The 17,394-nt window shown below is 53.0% G+C and overlaps 7 protein-coding genes across 7 annotated transcripts; 2 read left to right on the top strand and 5 right to left on the bottom strand.

The window, feature by feature from the left end:
* Window positions 1-246: 246 nt before the first annotated feature.
* On the bottom strand, window positions 247-1,846 carry CABS01_02689 (uncharacterized protein; the record flags this gene model as incomplete). The annotated part of the gene is made up of 7 exons (XM_060536067.1): window positions 247-345; window positions 450-786; window positions 847-877; window positions 938-1,002; window positions 1,055-1,172; window positions 1,241-1,613; window positions 1,679-1,846. The coding sequence occupies 7 exons, from the start codon at window positions 1,844-1,846 to the stop codon at window positions 247-249; spliced, it is 1,191 nt and encodes a 396-aa protein (XP_060393979.1).
* Window positions 1,847-2,656: 810 nt separating this feature from the next.
* CABS01_02688 (O-methyltransferase) lies at window positions 2,657-4,027 on the top strand (the record flags this gene model as incomplete). The annotated part of the gene is made up of 3 exons (XM_060536066.1): window positions 2,657-2,881; window positions 2,944-3,194; window positions 3,253-4,027. 3 exons carry the CDS (start codon window positions 2,657-2,659, stop codon window positions 4,025-4,027), a joined length of 1,251 nt encoding a protein of 416 aa, XP_060393978.1.
* A 1,769-nt stretch (window positions 4,028-5,796) lies between these two features.
* On the bottom strand, window positions 5,797-6,135 carry CABS01_02687 (uncharacterized protein; the record flags this gene model as incomplete). The annotated part of the gene is made up of 1 exon (XM_060536065.1): window positions 5,797-6,135. One exon carries the CDS (start codon window positions 6,133-6,135, stop codon window positions 5,797-5,799), a length of 339 nt encoding a protein of 112 aa, XP_060393977.1.
* Window positions 6,136-6,195: 60 nt separating this feature from the next.
* On the bottom strand, window positions 6,196-8,165 carry CABS01_02686 (chromatin remodelling complex subunit; the record flags this gene model as incomplete). Its single annotated transcript, XM_060536064.1, has 3 exons — window positions 6,196-6,670; window positions 6,722-7,808; window positions 8,105-8,165. 3 exons carry the CDS (start codon window positions 8,163-8,165, stop codon window positions 6,196-6,198), a joined length of 1,623 nt encoding a protein of 540 aa, XP_060393976.1.
* A 916-nt stretch (window positions 8,166-9,081) lies between these two features.
* On the bottom strand, window positions 9,082-10,131 carry CABS01_02685 (transcription factor TFIIB; the record flags this gene model as incomplete). Its single annotated transcript, XM_060536063.1, has 1 exon — window positions 9,082-10,131. One exon carries the CDS (start codon window positions 10,129-10,131, stop codon window positions 9,082-9,084), a length of 1,050 nt encoding a protein of 349 aa, XP_060393975.1.
* Window positions 10,132-11,421: 1,290 nt separating this feature from the next.
* CABS01_02684 (uncharacterized protein) lies at window positions 11,422-12,315 on the bottom strand (the record flags this gene model as incomplete). The annotated part of the gene is made up of 1 exon (XM_060536062.1): window positions 11,422-12,315. The coding sequence occupies one exon, from the start codon at window positions 12,313-12,315 to the stop codon at window positions 11,422-11,424; it is 894 nt and encodes a 297-aa protein (XP_060393974.1).
* Window positions 12,316-13,718: 1,403 nt separating this feature from the next.
* Window positions 13,719-14,202, top strand: CABS01_02683 (uncharacterized protein; the record flags this gene model as incomplete). Its single annotated transcript, XM_060536061.1, has 2 exons — window positions 13,719-13,767; window positions 13,985-14,202. The coding sequence occupies 2 exons, from the start codon at window positions 13,719-13,721 to the stop codon at window positions 14,200-14,202; spliced, it is 267 nt and encodes an 88-aa protein (XP_060393973.1).
* Between the last annotated feature and the right edge of the window lie 3,192 nt (window positions 14,203-17,394).

Below are 17,394 nucleotides of genomic sequence, written 5' to 3'. Positions count from 1 at the left end.
GACTATCTGTACGGATATGGGATGGGATATAAACGAGCGTTCAGGACGTGGTGTATATATTATCTTTATAGATATAGGGAGGGAGGTGAGGGAGCGTTTGGAACGTGGTGTAAAGATTGTCTTTATAGGTTTAGATAGGGACGTGAGTAGTTATTACTAGTAAATAGATATCTAGGTGAACGAACGATATTAAGAAACACAAAGGTCTTCAATCTATTGTAAGAAGATGTTAAATAGTAGATTGTCTTAGATAATCTTAGGTTCTTCGTTAGGCTCCTGTTTAATACAGAGGCCCTCAGTTCCTGGGTATAAATCCTCTTTGATTGTCAAGAATAGGATCTTCCCCTAAAAGACGGTATCGTCGCCAGGCCACCGGGTCCTCCGCCATACTTAACATAACGTACTGGCCTTCCTTCTCCTACTCAAACTCCCTTTCTCTCCGTACTCACAATGAAAGTATCCGTCCGTATAATCTTCCTATCAAAGTCATCCTGGCTCAGTATCATCTCCTGACTGCTGCAACTTCTCGCCCCAGCGATCTTTGATTCCGTCTCATCCAGACTGTCTTCATCAACCCGTCTCTCTACTCTTGTGCTGGTCCCCCATGTGCGCGGTTGCGCCCCTGTCTCGGACTTTGCCCTTCCGCTGGGACCCATTTCGTAGTTCTCGTGGCTATGTCTGCCTCCGCTGGGACCGGTTCCGAGTATCCGCTTGCCAAAGATGCGCTCGCCAAGCGGTTGGAGTATGGGTATGCAGGCGGCTATGATCATTGTGCCGCCTTCGACTCTGTGTGGTTTGGAATAGATTAGCGTTGCGTACACTTTGAACAACTCGTTTCTTACTCACATTGTCCAAATTACTAAATCCGCCGTATCATCTAGAGGTAATCGTCAGCCGAGAGATCCTGGGTGGCAGTGAAAGCGAGTCCATGACATACATGTGAAGTCGCTGCTTGCAAGACTTGGGACGCGGGTGCATTTGTAGACCGCGACCACAGACGAGCTAACCAATGTCAGCATATTCTTGTCGTGATGGCTACCGACTGTCTCCTTACATAGACCCAATGCCCAGCGCAACACTCAAAGCTGCCTTTTTCTTCATGTTCATCTGTAGTCTCGCAAGCACCAATGCTGGATAGACAGCGAGGTACAAGTCAACAAAGGCGCCAAAAGCTATCTCACACGTCAGCAGGCCGTTGCATTAATTTGGTCTCATTATCAAGGTAAGCTTAGCCTCGTACCTCCCGTGTAAATAGCAAACGAGACCAATATCCATTTATCCAGGCAGTGACCAGACACGGAAAAGTCCCATTGCGATTGCGTTGGCTGGCAATGTGCGAAAAGGAGAATCATGTTGGCCGTCAAGTTGAGCAGGCAGAAGAGGGACAGGGCCCAGAGGAACGTCTTGTGCCATGGACTCGGGTTCAAGATTCGCGTCAGGAGAGCGACAACGGCGAGCTTGGGTAGGCCAAACGACATGACGCCGGCTGGGAAACCAGCGACTGTCCAAAAGATGGCCCCGGACTTTTGTTGGGTGGTCAAGAGCTCGAAGTGTAGGCCCATGCCATGTGATACAGCAACTACGGCGGTCGCGACGCTCACCCAGCTGCAGATCTATATGAGGTTGGTGAACCTTTCCAGATAGCCAATGTTGGAGTATTTGATTTGGGACAACTCACTACTGACGCCACGATGAGGTAGTCATCTGAATGGACCTTCTTGAGTATCACGCCCCGTACATAGAGTCTTGCTGCAGTGAAGAGGGTGCTGAGAGCTGTGACTGAGATGATGATCCCCAGAGATGAAGGTCCCTTATTTTCATTGTCGTTTGATGTTGATATTGACATTGCTCTTGTGGAAAGGCGGCAACTGAGCATAGATGGGATCGAAGCAAGTCAATTCTAGGAAGTAGGGATGAGAAAAGGGGAATACAGATACAATCTGTGATAAAGAGTGCGCATCCTTCATTGCATACGCCGGCATGGCTGCTGCTCTGGGACCGAAGTACAGGAATACTCGCTTCCTCGCGAACATATTACCAGCCGGAAATCACAAATCCTTCACTCTCTAATGCTCCCGCCTGTTCGAGCCAGATCTTTCGGGGATTCCAGCCGAAGATATGATGAATCGGACCATCGATGGTACCCGGTCCACAAAATCGAGATGCTGCGCAAGCAGGATGAACCAATATCTGTTGGACCAACAAGATCCTCCTGGTTTCGAACAAGCCCAGGCTCATGAAGCGAATGAGCTCTCCTAGGTGGGGCTGGGGCGATTCCGGGATGCTTCACCCCAAAAAGGACTGTTGGACATGGTTCTGTTGCAATGATGCAGGACCAACAGGTCTGTTGGTCCAGAGTTGCAGCAGAACCTTGCATGCGAGCGTGTAGAATAGATGAGAGCTTCCGTGTTTGAACCTTGGCGATCATGGGAAAAAATTCATCGGACATGGGTTCTTGTGAAGGGTTTACATGAAGAGCATATGGCTATATGCGAAGAAAAGCATACAAATATGCTCGGCGATGTCCCGCACCACTGTCAAATACCCTATGCCATCAAATCCGACGTACTTGGGACCAGCATTGAAAACACAGTATCTTTCACATACCTTACTGAGCCTCACGACCGTTCATCGTTCCTACTATTGATCATCCGCCATGGGCTCGGTCCCGGACAATCTTTCTCATGGCGTCTCAGTCGACATGGTAACTCAGCCCAGCAACCCAAAAGATGTAGCAACGTTGTTGAATAGCATCAACACGTTGGGCGCCTCCTCACTCGACAATGAGCAGAATCGCCTTAATCTTCTGAAGCAAGCTCGCCTGCTGGTCCAGGCTCTAGAGACACCCAGAGAGACTATGATCAAGCACCTGTGGGCACAGGTATTACAAGGTCATGCAAAGGGAGTAGACGGTGTAATTTGCTAATTGGACTTGATACACAGCCTGCCACTGGCTGCGCCATCGCCTCAGGAGTTGAATCGGGTCTCTTCGACTTCATGGCCCGAAATCCAGGGCCGAAGACCGTAGCCCAACTCGCCGCAGAACTAGACTTCGAGAAAGATTTACTAGCGCGTTCGATGAGGCATCTGGCGTCGACCGGATATCTACGCGAGACCGGTGTTGACGAGTACGAGACGAACCACTTTTCGAGATCACTGACCCTTCCTATTATTGGCAGCGCCTACTCTTGCGTGTAAGTCTTCATGATCCAGCCGGCATGAGAGATCTGGAAAACTAATGGCCTCTTCCAGAGTCGGCGGCGTCTGGCCTACCTTTTGCAACTTCCCCACGTATCTCAAGAAGAATAAGCGGAGAATGACGCCAGAGATAGGACCTCTACAAGATGCCATTGGCAGTAAGAAGGATTTTTTCACACATATCATGGAAAAGTACCCCGCCGGCGAGTTTCAGCAGTTCATGAAAGGATACGGCCAGGGGAGGAGACTCTGGATGGACCCGGATTTCTACCCCGTAGTCGAGCGCCTCGTCAACGGCGCAGATACCACTTCACCAGACTCGGCGTTCATTGTCGACATTGGAGGCGGCATCGGCCACGACTTAGACGAGTTCTGTCGCAAGCAACCTGCCGCGCCGGGCCGGCATGTCCTCCAAGACCTCCCTCACGTTCTCTCACAGGCGCAAGTCCAAGATCTCGACCCCAAGATTGAGCTTATGCCGTATGACTTTAATACCGAGCAACCAGTCAAGGGCGCGAGGGCGTATTATCTCCACTCTGTACTACACGACTGGACAGACGAGGTCTGCGAGAGTATTCTTGCGCGGGTCAGGGCTGCGATGAGGGCAGGGTATAGCAGGCTCTTGATCAACGAGAACGTTATACCTTCCAAAGGCGCAGATTGGCAGGTCACGGCGCTCGACATGGTTATGATGACTGTGTTTGCGTCGAGAGAGAGGACAGAGGAGGAGTGGTATCAGTTGCTGGAGGGAGCTGCTGGGTTGAGGATCGTCAAGATCTGGTCTAGAGGGGAGGGGTCTGAGTCGCTTATTGAGTGTGAGTTGGCATGAAGACGGAGCAGGATCAGGGGAGATGGCTGTTCGACATGAAAAGCTGGATTAAGGAACTTCTGAGCCTTGAAAGACATCTAACAGAACGGCTGAATTGAGATCCTCAAATCACTTGAACCTCAGAACAGAGCGTTTTCATTCGCTCAAGCCAGCTCACTATGTAATCAAGCAGCCTTATGAAGAACGCTGTCGATCTATTTGAGAGAGCTTTCAGACATTCAAAGGCGGTCCAAGAGCGGGAGATACTAGATGTGATCAGTCGTAAACTGAGCAGACCTGCTCGTCCGACCCAAAACATTTGTGTCATCGAGCGAGCTCCCAGTCGGGATCATACTCCATGATTCCTACTGAATACAAGACTAGGGCTTCTCATACAAGTCTAATCTAACGGTTTTGATACCGCTTCGCCTATCGTGCCTCGCCCCTCTTCTCTTGCCTATTTCCCTTACCTCTTGTACCTTACCTCTCGTGCCGTATTCGTCATCTGTATTTGTGAATACGAAACGGGTGCCGACCACCGAGGTGACAGAGACTGCCAGATCGAGCAACAAGCCGCCCGGACCTTCGGCTTCGTGTCCTTACCACCAGCCATGACGGTATGGACTGCCCTCCAAGGACTAGCCAACGAGCACGAATAGAGCGCAGTCAGAGTCTATATCGAGGGACTCTATCGCGCTATTGCGAAGCATTTTCCAATCCATATGGCACGGTGATCATCTGAGAACTTACCAAGCTGAAGAACAACTTAGAGGGTCTCGAGGTGGAGGGCAAACCTAGCGACAGTGGTGCAAGCGAAGGATAGGAAGACGTTGAGATGAAACACGTCGAGTCGGCATAGGATCGACAATGAAAAGGGGCATTACCCATCTGTCAATGAACCACGACAATTCACCTGGGCGACTGCACCCTTATCAATTTACCAGCCAATATCTCTTCTGTCTTCCCGGCAGGGAGGTATTACTTGGCCCCCCCCCACCAATATACTACCAATTTAAAACCACAACAAGAACATCACCACATCGTCACAATAACCCATAAAAGCAAAAGAATAACTCCTCGACGGGGAATTGAACCCCGGTCCCCTGCGAATCGTTGTGTGGAAGTAGTTCCTCAATGACAAGCAGATATCCTCACCACTAGACTATCGGGGAAGTGTGGATGTTGACATCCAGTGATAGTTGGTTGACGATGGAGACCCGCTGAGGGTATATAAACCCACAGATGGATCTTTCATAATTAGATGGGTGGGCAGATTAGTGTGTCGGCTAACACAAACCTGCCCCTCTTTCTATAACGGCACCTTTGGTGTCCTGACCACAAGCATTCAGATCAACCTAGGTTATCCGTAGGAGTCAATGATTTCAAGGGACGGGGCCGAGCAGCTAAGCCTTTCTTCTCAAACACAATGAGGAAAAGAAACGTAAACTTGGGGCAATCCTTTATGGGCTATTCATGATTCATGCTAGTCTTACATACAACTTCTCCTCTCTCTTCAACACCCTTACTGAAGCGACTCTCATCTCAAGCCACGCCCAAATCTGCTGCCCCAATCTCTCCTTTCGACAGCAGGAAAGAAGAAAGAGCAGTATTAACATCAACAGTAATAGTTTTTCCGCAGTCTCCTAGGTAGTGCTGGTCACCCCTGAAACCATTCCACCACCCTATACCTCCCCCCCCAGAAACGCCAGGCCAACGGGGAAAACCCCCCAAAACAAGCAAACAGTAACTTCCATCAAGCATTCGATGCTTCCACTTCCTCATCCTCGACTTCAAATGCCACCGCGGAATACATCAGACTGGATCTTAACCCTCTTCCCCACAGCCTCACCTGAACCAAGTCCATCCGAAGAGCGCTTCACGCCCCGGGTGATAACCCCATTCGTCGCCCTCCTGGGTGACTCAACACCCGCGCTCGCCATCTTGGAAAGGGAAGACGGCCCATTCGGCATCTTGCCCTGAAAAGACTCCGAATTCATCATCTTCCGAGCAGCAACAGCTTCAACCCTGACGGCACCAAGATGCCTCGTATGAAACACCGCCCTCCTCTCCCTCCCGTGACCGCACACCCTCACATTACCACCGCAAAAGCTGCACTCGTGCCTGCCCATCGCCGACTCGAAGCGGCCATCAGGCGCGGGATAGAAGCCGGGGATCGCAATCAGCTCCTTCTAAGAGTGCTTGCCCTGCGGCACAATCGCCTTGTCGATCTGCAGGTTACCCCTTGCCATCTTGTCCTTCTCGTCGCCGAAGCGCGACTCGAACTCCCGCTGCTGGTCCTGGTGCCTCTCGAGGGATTCGCGGCACTCCGGCGGCAAGAGGGCCTTGAGGTCGTCGCCGATGGCCAGGATGCCGTTGAAGGGTTTCAGGAAGTCGGGGACCTCGGCGGGTCGCTTTCCGGCGGATTGGACGCCCGCGCGCGGTATTTCGTAGACAATATCCACCACGTTGAAGTTGCGCTGCACAGCTGAGGGTACTGAGGGGAATGCGCTGTTCGAATCGCTTGTGTCGCCGGGAGTGACCCTCTCGACGCGGGCGCGGATGGGTTGCGTGTTAACTGGCTTCTGCATCAGGTTGGTGTGAATGTCGTATGCGCCGTTCCGCAGTGTTGCCATCCGGATGGCATTGAGACGACTGTTGAACTCGCTAAGCTTTGTTAGTATGTGGCACAGTAATGATTGATGTATATAGACCCACCTAGCAGCACGAGCGTGCTCCAGTTGCCAGTTCGTATCATTCACGTTAACCCTCTTCTTCTTTACCTCTGTCAAACCAGCAAGAGGATCCGAAGCAGCCGGTGTTTGGTTGGTATGGTACACGGCACTGGCACCGAACCACGCGACATACTGATTTGTGTTGTACGGCTCGTTGGGGTTGAAGACGTCTGACGGGTCCGCAATGTGTCCCTCGATGATGCCAGAGGCGCGCATGTCAGCCACGCGGTAGTCGTCCACGATATTCCGACCTCCCACAATGATCCTCGCGCCGAACTCGACAAAGACGGATCGCGCCGTGACGATACCTATCGCACGGCCCTTGTATGAGTGGGGAATGATATTCCGCTCAATCATGTCCATCTTCTCGTCGTCGCTCACGATAATCTTGTACAGCTTCGGGTGCTTGTTGAAGAACAAGTAACTGTCGCGGAACCCGACGCAACGGGCGGGCTCCGTCGACAACATGTACTGCCTCTCGCCGCGATCCTTGACCGTGAACGTTCTGCAGCGGTACTGGCGGCCGCCCTGGAGATTACCGAGCTTGTCGACCTTTGTCTCGCCTTCCGCGTCCTCGGGAAGCACGCACTCGTCGTCGACAATGTCGACTTCTGTGCCCTCCTTGTCAATCACCTGCTTGAGCTTGGGAGGTGCTTGTCCAGGCGCAGGCCGGCGTCCGCCGCGGCCGCGCCAGCCTCCACGACCTCTACGTCGCGGAGTGTCGGCTTCGGATGCGGGTACCGTGATCATGTTGTCCCAGCCCGGTGGCTTGTTCTTCGGAGGCCGTCCTAGTCGCTTGCGACGCACCACAGGCTCGGCCGGGGGAGTGGGTTCTTTGGCTGAAGGTTCAGATTCCTCTCCCTCGTCGTTTGCTTGCTCTTCCTCTTCCTCCTCTCCGTCTTCGTCGGCGGCTTCCTCTTCATCGCCTGACTCGTTTGCCTTCTCTTCTTCTTCTTCCTCCTCATCCTCTTCGTCTTCTTCGGGTGGCGCCTCATGCTCGGGCTCGGACTCGACAGCTTCGGGGACGGGCTCGTCATCGTCGATGCCTTCAAAGGCTCTGGGCGTGCTTTCTATTTTCGCCAATCAGTCAGCAAGCAGCTTTTACTTGTGATTTCTGACAATTTCCATGGCTGTCACAGCGACTTGTTCGAGGGGTAGCTGTTGGGAATGGAGGGGTACGGGAAGCGAGGAGGAAACCATTGAGGCGCCATGCGCTCGCATCCCACAAGTAAACGAGCCGTGGGAGAAGCTTCGAGCAGATGTTCCGTCTCCGTCATGTTGCAAGCCATTCACGGAATCAAATTACGGGCTATGCAGCTCCCACGTCGCGACTAAAGGTGAATAGTCGGGGAAAGCTTGAACTTACGTAGCGCAGCAGAGGCGCGCTTGGCGGCAGCCCTGCCGGACCGAGAACGACGTCCGGACATTGTGAGGCGCGCGTGTCGAGGGCGCAAGGCGGATGGTGAAGTTGAGATGGAGATTTGTGGGCGCAATTCGCAAGTTCGGTGCAGTGCAAGGCTGAACGATGGTCAATCGGCGCTGGTAGATGGAGTCGCGTCGCGAAGCAAGGCTCAGCTTTCCCTGTGGTCGGAAAAAGTCATTGGGGACTGAGCTGGCATCTGATTGGTCGTTTGGTCAGTGCAAATTATTCATCGCACGGCTTTTAAACACTGTATACACGCCCATCTACGAATTGCTTCATCAGGAAGAACCTTGTTAAGCTGTACCTCTACGGCCTCACTGTTGTTTCTCGTCTCATTACTATTTCTGGTCAAGCATATCAGGCTCACTGGAATATCAGCGCAACCTCATGACTGAAAGCATGTTGTGATTCGTGCTGTCTATGCTATGAATCCTCTTGGTAAGAAAGAAACCAAGCAGCAATCTGGGAATGTCCGCAATGATTATGCAATTAAGCCACCCCAGTCCTAATAATTCCAGAGTCTTCATCCCAAACCTCACCACGCAAGCGAGCAAAAAAGCAAATCTGTCTCGTCGGCAATCGGACCCTCCAGCTCTAATCTTCCAAGAGCTTCGAGGTTGCACCATTCCAGGTGACTAGAACCGATCGACGGACTGAGACGGCGGGCACAGGGAAACCACCCCTAAACGCCCATGGATATTTTTGTGTTTCGCAGTCGCTGCCAACGACCAAAATAATGCAGCCGGCTGCACGAGGCTTCCAGAAGTTCGTCTTGACGTGATGTCCTACTCCTATTTGATAGTCAAAAGTTTCGCGTCTTCTCCGAAATCTTCCGCCTCGACTTTGATGGAGGCCATTTCCTCTGCCTCGCCTTGGGGATGAGCAGTGTCTAAGCAGTTGAAAAGGCGACCAGAAACCTTCTAGTTAACCGGAAGATTATCGATTGCCTTCTTGTCCGCGCCCCACTCCTTCTCGATGAGTCTATCGCGAGCCTGATGCAAGAACCGATAGGCTGTCTTGATGGTGCCGTCGCTGACGCCTGCCACCGAGGCAATCTCCTTGGAGGTTCTCGATTCCTTCATGAGGTGAGATGCCATATAGATACAGGCGGCGGCGACGGACAGAGGCGAACGACCAGCCAACTCAGAGACGCTCGACGTCTTGCGTGCGAGCGCGCGCGAGACGTTTTCAATCTTCTGCGCATTGCGGAAGTTGAGGTTGGAGCAGAAACGAGTGCAGAGGTCCTCGGCACTGGTAGACGCGCTGGCCTTGTAGCCGTCCAGGTTGGAAAGAGAGCCGGCACCACGCGGGTTCTCCTCCTTGATCTTCTGGAGGAAAGACTCGAGCTGCTTGAAAACCCTGCCGATTTCCTTCTTCGACACATGGGTGACCTGGAAGATCTCGCGGAAGGTACGGCCGACACCAGTCTGACGACACGCAATGAAAATGCAGCCTGCGATGACAGCCTCCTGCGGCTTGCCTTTCATGAAGTTGTGGTCGTACGTCAGCTTAAAGATGTGCTTGGCCGCATCAGAGACGTTCTTGCCCAGGTTGATACTATCGCAGAAGGCACCAATCTCCTTGTACGCCTGCATCAGTGATTTGCTAGCCTTGTCGTTCTGAGACTTATTCTGGAGACGGGCAAGTTGCTTAGAGTCTCTACCATCACCGAATGCGATGGTGGTCTCAAGCTGTGAGCCGTTGAGCAGGGGGTTGACGGCGTCACCGACACGGGAGGGATCGTCGTTGCCCTGGTCGTCGTTGGCAAATGTACGCCATTCTGAGCGGGTGTCGATAATCTTGTCTCCGACGACGAGGCCGCAAGAACCACACACCATGTCGCCAGAGGAAAACTCCTCAACCAAGTTGGGAGGGTACTCCTTGCAGTCGGGACACATCACGACGCAGTTGAGGTCATCCTTAAAGCCCTCGGCATTCTCGTCCGTCGCGGCTCCATTGGGGCCGAGCATCTTGGGCTTGTACGGCTTGGCAGTGTAGATGTTATTGATTTCGTCGAAGACTTTGCGACGACGTCTGAGCTCCTTTCTTCTCCGCCGGAGTTCTTTTCGCTTATTGACGACTGCTTGGTAGGTTTCTTCTGTCGGCTCGCTGGTTTGCGCTGACCAAAGAAGATCGGTATGAAGCTGAACGAAGAGCGGCGAATGCAGCTTGGCGGTGTTTTTTGGGCGACGGCTACTTCGCTCAATAAACGATCGTCTCAAAGGACGATGCTAGAAGCTGCTTCGGAACCGAGGTAGAGTCTCGATCCCACGCCGAGGCAGTAGGCGAATGTATATAGATAGAGAATCCTCAGGCTACTTGATCGGCGTTTTCTTGATGAACGGGATGGGCGTTCAGCGGGAGAATGACGAAAGCGCTCGGGGATGCCCTGACTATTTCAAGAGATAAAGGTGAGCCATGACTTCCTGACTTTCGGCAGGAATGTCCTCTCTCACCAAATGAATTGTCCTTTGACGGAAGTCGCGAAAGACGATTTTGCGGGGGAGGGAGGAGAGGAGACGAGGGAGAGAAAGGCTTTGTTTGCCAGCCGACCGATTCTACCAGTGAAGGCGTCCGAGACGTGTGAAGTGGCGAACAAAGGCTTGAGATGGTACGGCGCAATGTACCAGGGTCGCGCGGCTCGAAGGACTCGTATACGACGGTCGCAAAGTTGCTCTGAAAAAAGTCGATGCGACGATTTCTCGAGATTTCGTTGCGGCGAATGCAGACGACGATCTTTCGTGCGGCGAGCGAGTGACGTGAAGTGGGTTGTAGTGGGAGAGAGTCGAGGCTGAGGTTTCGGATTACGGACGAGGACTTTGACCACCCTGTAAGACCTTAGGCAGGCAGTTTTCGGAGATGACTCAGCAGATCAGGACACAAGGCAAGTGCGAGGGACTCGGCAACCTTATTTCGGTCAACCTCACCTTGCTTACCTCATCAAGTGAGTGGGTCTACTGTCAACCTCCGATTTTCGATTTTTGTCATCTCGAATGTTCCAGCCCGCCGAGGAAGGTGTAAGTCAACCAATACCTTTCTTCGTAACTCGCCTGTCTCTCACTGATTGCAAATAAACCAAAGTTGAGTCAGAAATATTGACATATATTCGATCGTGGGTATCAATACAAAAGAAATGTACGGTAAAAGAAGGTACAAGAATACACACCGGGGCAAACCTTTAGCCCCCGTCCTCTTCAAGGTAGAGGCATTTCGCTCATCATGTCTCGTCATCACAACACATCCCAACTCCAGTCCTGACCTCATGAAAAGTGTGAAGAGCCATCAGCTCTGGGCACCGCCGGTAACGGTCGCGTAATCTCCTCCATCGGGTGAATCGGCGGCGGCGCAGTCTCCTTGTCCAGAACCGACCGGCTTGGCCCGCTCGACTCCGGCGTCAACGGGACCCCGGCCCCCTCGGCATCCACGCCGGCACACCCCGGCCCAGTATAAGCCCGCCTCGCAGACGAAGCCGAACTCGAAGTCTCCGACCCGGACCTGCTCCTCCCCTCACTAGGCGCCCACTCGGCAGATATTTGTCGCCCATGGTGTAAATCCTCCCGATGCTCCCTCATCTGCTGCCTACCCCGCGGGGGCTCCGGCATATCCATATCCGTCATCTGGTGGTGGTGGTGGTGGCGGCGGTGGTGCTGCTCTTGCATAGAAGAGAGATCAAACACGTCCTCGCAGCTATTACTCCTCGACGGCCCACGACTCGCAAGCGACTTGCGAATCATGATGCTCCGCTGCAGCTCCTCTTCTTCCAGCCTCTCCAGGGCGCTGAGCTTGCGCCGGCGGGCGAATTCCTTCCGCGTGAGGTAGGGGTCCCGCTTACACGCCTCGCGGAACTGGGCGTTCTTTTTGCGGTCAAAGATATAGAATAACGTCGCCGACATGATGGCGGATGCGCAGCAGAGGATGACGATGATGAGGACCGTTGTTGTTCCGGCAGAGGAGGGTGATTCAATGTTTCCTGGTGTGCCGCCGATGCCGTTGCTTGCGTCTATTGGTGTTGGTGTTGTTGGTGACGTTGTTTGTGCTGGTGATGTGTGTGAAGGAGATTCTGTTGCTATTGCTATTGTCGTCGTTGTTGCTTGAAATGTTGTTTGTATTCTTGCTTCTTCTCGTCTGAGTATGTCGGAGATGGCAGGTGCCATGTCTTCTTATGTTGACGTTGCGGGCAGCAAGAGAACTGAGCGTTTTGTTTGTTGACAGCGGGACTTTGAACAACATGCAGTCCTAGTCTCCAAGTCGTAGTCCGTTTACGCCCCGCCCCGGGGTCTCGACTCTTCTGCTTGCCCTTTCCCCTTCTAGATCCGAGAGTCGTAGCTGAGCTTTGGGGTGGGATAGAAGTTGAGAGAAGGTAGTAAAAAGATGGTGCCGCGATAGTGTACGCCAGCGCCGGTCTCCGGTGGTGCCAGTGTGACGGATAAGGTGGGCGGAAGGGGGGCGTGGAGCAGAAGTAGGGGTGTGTTTGTGCGGATGGTCAATGATGCTCCGGACGACTGCACCCAAGCGAAGACATCACCAATGTTCATGTGTGTAAGTATAGGCAGAATGGGGTTGTGGTTCTGTTGATTCCGCTCGGAGCTTTTTGTTCGATGACGGGGACGAGAATAGACAGCTCTGTGCGTGGACCCTCTCTAGATAAAAAGCCCGTGTGGTGATGATGGGGAGTGGTGATCAGAGTGTGAGGGGAAAAGGGATGACAGAAGGAGGGATGAGAGGTCCCCTTTATTACATGATTTCTGAATCTTCCCTTGCGAGACACAATGGCTACTTCTTTCGCATTGAGATGAGAGAGCTTCACAAGAGCTTCCATGCAAGCAAGCATGGCCATGGAGGGGGAGGAATCCTATCAGACCCCTTGTCCAGCGTGAGGAGGGCACGAGCCGAAGCAAGCGAAGCAACTGCAAGGCAGAGAGGGTATCTCTACCGCTGAGTGGCCGGCATCTCTCGATGCCTTGGCCTTTTCCACTCACACTCGCGCAAAAGATTCATGGGTTGGGAGTGTGCATATCGCCCAGCTGCGGACGTGGTGGATGAGGATGGGACGGGACTGGGGAAGGAAAAGCAGAAACGGAAACGAAAAAAGAGGGTAATGTTTGGGAATAGTAGCCGTAGCCGTGTGAGTGTACCCCATAAGGCGCTGTTTCTGCCGCAGCGATGCCACTCACAACTTACAACTTCTCTTTCTGTACTTCGGGTTGGACCATGAACCATGGCCGCGAATCGTTCGCCCGGCGCCATGCGATGCGGCTATAATTGGCCGTGTTGCTCTCGTCGTGCTAGCATCCCTGTTCTCCCGCAGCAGGGAAACAGATCCGCCCCCCGACCAACCGCGGGGATCCAAGGGTATGTGGTGTGTCTGGAAAGGGATTTGCCTGGACTTTTTGGGGCGGTTCATGTTTCTTGCGGCGGCTTTCTTTGCGGCGGCGAGGAAACGAATAAGGCCGAAGGTTGTCCTAAACGTATGCCTAACGTTCTCCCTAGATCGTTCCATATCTATCAATTCATATCACAAACGAGAACCACTTGACTTGCGTCAGTCTCTGGGACCATGGTGCTCGTCTGCCTGGCTGATCTGCGTTGGAGACACATCGAGGCTTGTTGGTCTTGGTAAAGCGAAAGAGACTGCGCAGTAATGTTGCACTGAACCACAGTCTGACAGAGAGAAAAGAAGAGAACCTAAGCGTGGCTCTCCCAAACTTAGAACAAGGTACCACAACGGGTCCACGAGGATCTACCTCAACTCGGCTTAGCCTAGGCGCTCAATCAGCTTTCTCAGATCCGCTCGGCCCAGCCAAAAACCCTGACGCCTTACAGTCCAGCAGCAGCAGCAGCAGCCCGGCGTGGTGTGCTTCGTGGGCCGAGCTGGACTCCGTGGACGAACACACACGCTGGAGAAGCTTCTTCGCTCGTTCGCGGGCGCCATGGCGGAAAGGCGAAGGACCCGCGGGGCGGAGCTGGAACACCACCATCTGCAGCTGTACGGATACTTGGAGTGTAGATCCTGGACGCACACCCTGTCGGTGGTGACCTGAACGCGGACCCCGTTGTGTTAGTGAGGCGCTGCTACTGCTGCAAGTCACTCACTCACTCATGAGTTCACTCACTGAAGACTTCACTCACGCAACCCGCTCACTCATCCTTTCCCCCCACTCACTCTGCAAGCTGGTGATTGAGCGAGGTTGCATCAAAACGGGCAATCATGCGACTACCTCGATTAGTTTCTACCCAGTCAAACAAAGGAATCACAATCCCTCGATTAAACACCGCACCCCTTACAATGCTCACATTGTTTGCCCGCCGCATCTAGGCTCTGGCTCCTTTGTTCTCTCTCATGTCCCCCTTTCCCATTGCCACAGGTCCCAACGTTCGGTAACCGTTTCTGAAATTTTTCAGCCCGCCCTCTCGCAACTTACACAAAGAAAAGACTCGGCTTGGCAGTAACATGATGCGAAGAATCGGCTTGGCCAAAGTCGGGCCGGGGAGGCAATCAACGACTCAACAAATTAAAGTATTGAGGTAACACGAAAGAGCACGAGGCACAATATGTGGCTTTTTCAGCCTCGAGTGGTAAGTGCTACGAGTCGGGTCCAACATCCCATTCAGAGCCATCGTCCCATTTTGCACCTTAACCCTTTCTCTCACTCGCTTCAGCTGAAATGGTTCAAACAGAATTTATCAAGACTGTTTTGGCAGGAAAACGTTGAAAGAACAAAACCAAAAACTCTGTCCATATCTCATCCAACGGGCGCATTGATCACTCCCACGCACCTCCTTCGCTGCAGCGCGGCCGTTTCAAAACGGCGACTGCTTCAACAGCGAGCCTGCAGGATCTCTCCGGGATGGCCCTCGGCGAGAAGAAGAGGATTCCATGATAAGAACCATACTTGCATTGGTGAAATCAAGGGGAAAAGGCCGCAATCCGAAAGTCAATGTAAGAAACAGAAGCAAGACAGTCAATGTACGTTCCTGCATGCGAAAATGGTGAGGACGTTAGTCGCTGCAACTGCAAACCCCGTTCGAGCGTGATGAATTCTGGACGTGTGAGCACCGCGGGATACCCTCTGCCTTACCCATGAACTCCGGATGGAGACACTTGGACCCCACGAGAGAAGAATGGGATGGAGGATCCTGGGAGATGGGATGCTCTTCGGGTTGGCTTGACGATGTTTGACTTATTCGCGAGCATACTGAGCTTCACTGGAATATGGAGTATGGTATACTACTCATCAATAGTCACAACGGCTTTCTCAGGCAGACGGTGTAATACTGTATCTGCCGCGCTACCTAGTGACACTGGGTAAGAGAGCAGTACTCAAAGTCATTCGCGTTTCTTTCCGTCGAGATTATTTTCGGAGGCTCGATTTGCAGAAGAGCCCTAAACAGCCTCGGTTCATGCCGTCTTTCCCGCGAAGGATTCAAACCCAAGCATGCTGTGAGGAAGGGTGGGGGAGAAGAGACAACGCCCGATTCTCAAACATCCCTTGTATCTATCTGAAGTTCGGAGATTCGAAGTCAAAGTCAATGACCATAGCTGAACCCGAGCCATTAACCATCCCGACTGGCGAGAACTTGGGAAAAGCTCTCTAGCAGAGTCCTGCGCTGCATGGCAGACTGAAGCAAGAGCACGGCCTACCATCAACAACCTGCCTGCATCAATGGGGTGAAACATTTCCCTTCTTCTTGGGCAGAAGACTGCATGCTTCCAGCGTCTCAACTCTTCATCCCACAACTCAGTTCGCCCGGGTGCTTTGGCCAGCGAAAGCAGGGTCGAACTTTGAAGAGTCCATCCCGTCTTTTCCCTCTGAAGCCGAGATCCTTTGGAATTGAGGAAACCATTCATCTCTTCAGGACAACATCTCTCAGCCTTCAACCAAATACAAGATTCAAGACCTTGATCCGGATGCGCCCGCCCGTCCACGCCGTAGAGACGCACCCGACTTACACAAGTTCATACTCAAAGACTGAATCAACAGCCCAGAGCTCTTCGGACCAGCTCATGCAGTAAGCAACCCCGTCCCCTCCCGTGCTGACAGACGCTGATCTTCCGTCCCCCATCGAACCGACGAACCCCTCTGCCCCTCCCCAAGCATCCTCCCATTCCTCCCGTGCCGTCCCCTCCCCCATGCTCCATCAATCACAACCTGGGAAACCCCGCAGCCGTTGTCGTCGGTAGGGGTGAAGCTGCTGTATCCTGCTGCCTCAGCTTACCTACAGCCTCCGCGCTTCCGACCCTCGGCAGCGTGGCAATCTCATTGGTGAATGGGGGCTGGCTGAACCAGAAGATCATGACTGAGACACATGCACACAACCCTCCGCTGACGTCCGGAAATGGATCATGATCGCGGTCGAACGGTAAACCACATTGTCGCGAGTCTACATTACGACACTGTGGATCGCCGGTGAGTGAGAACCTGGTGACGGCACAGCAGCGCGGCTGTGCTATTTTCACGACTCTGCTCAATGTTACCTTACCAAGGACCCGAGTGAGCGATAAGCGCTGAACCGCGATTTGCGGTTATTGACCATGATTCTTTCCGCAACCCCCCGTCTATGAGCGAATTCGACAAAAGTGAGTTGGTCTTGGTGAATGAGACCCTAGTTGAGGATGCCTGCCAAAGACCCTCAACTTTGCCGGGCCCAACGGGTGAACTCCTACGCGCCTCGTCAAGGCAGACCGAGAAATCTTCCATGGGCCTTACAACAGAAGCAATACCTGATCTCTTCATAACCCCTCATAGACTATGCGCAGAATGCAGAATGCATGGCAAAACAAAAGACGAAGCCCGCGTTGCATCACGCAGCAGAGCCCCCCCGGGTTGATGTTCACTACACAGCCACAGCCCTGCTGCACGCCATCCGCAATAATCCAATGTTCGTACGGTACTCGCCTGCCTGCGGAAATGCATTCAGTGACAGTCTGCATATTCCCCTCTACACAGCCCTCCCGCTCTTCATGCCGCAGTCGAGACGGGACGGCTGCACGATGCCCGCTCCGAGTGTGGCGAATGACTTGTTCTTTGGTCATAAGTCAATTGATCCCGTTTGTGATGTCGTGCTTGTGGCGGAGTGTGGTGCCGTCCAGTCTGGGGTTATTCTGTAGTCTGGCGTGCTCTCATTCTCTCCCGCATTAAGCATCACTCAGCTTTACATGACGTTGACGAATACCCGTCGTTTTGGCCTCATCCAGACGAATGTTATCCACTGACGGCCATTTCCAGCCAAAT

Source organism: Colletotrichum abscissum (assembly GCF_030869225.1).
Source record: "Colletotrichum abscissum strain IMI 504890 chromosome Unknown Scaffold_5.1, whole genome shotgun sequence".
Lineage (NCBI taxonomy): Eukaryota > Fungi > Ascomycota > Sordariomycetes > Glomerellales > Glomerellaceae > Colletotrichum > Colletotrichum abscissum.
Note: the sequence above shows the minus strand (reverse complement) of the source record. Positions and strands in the feature narration are given on the sequence as shown.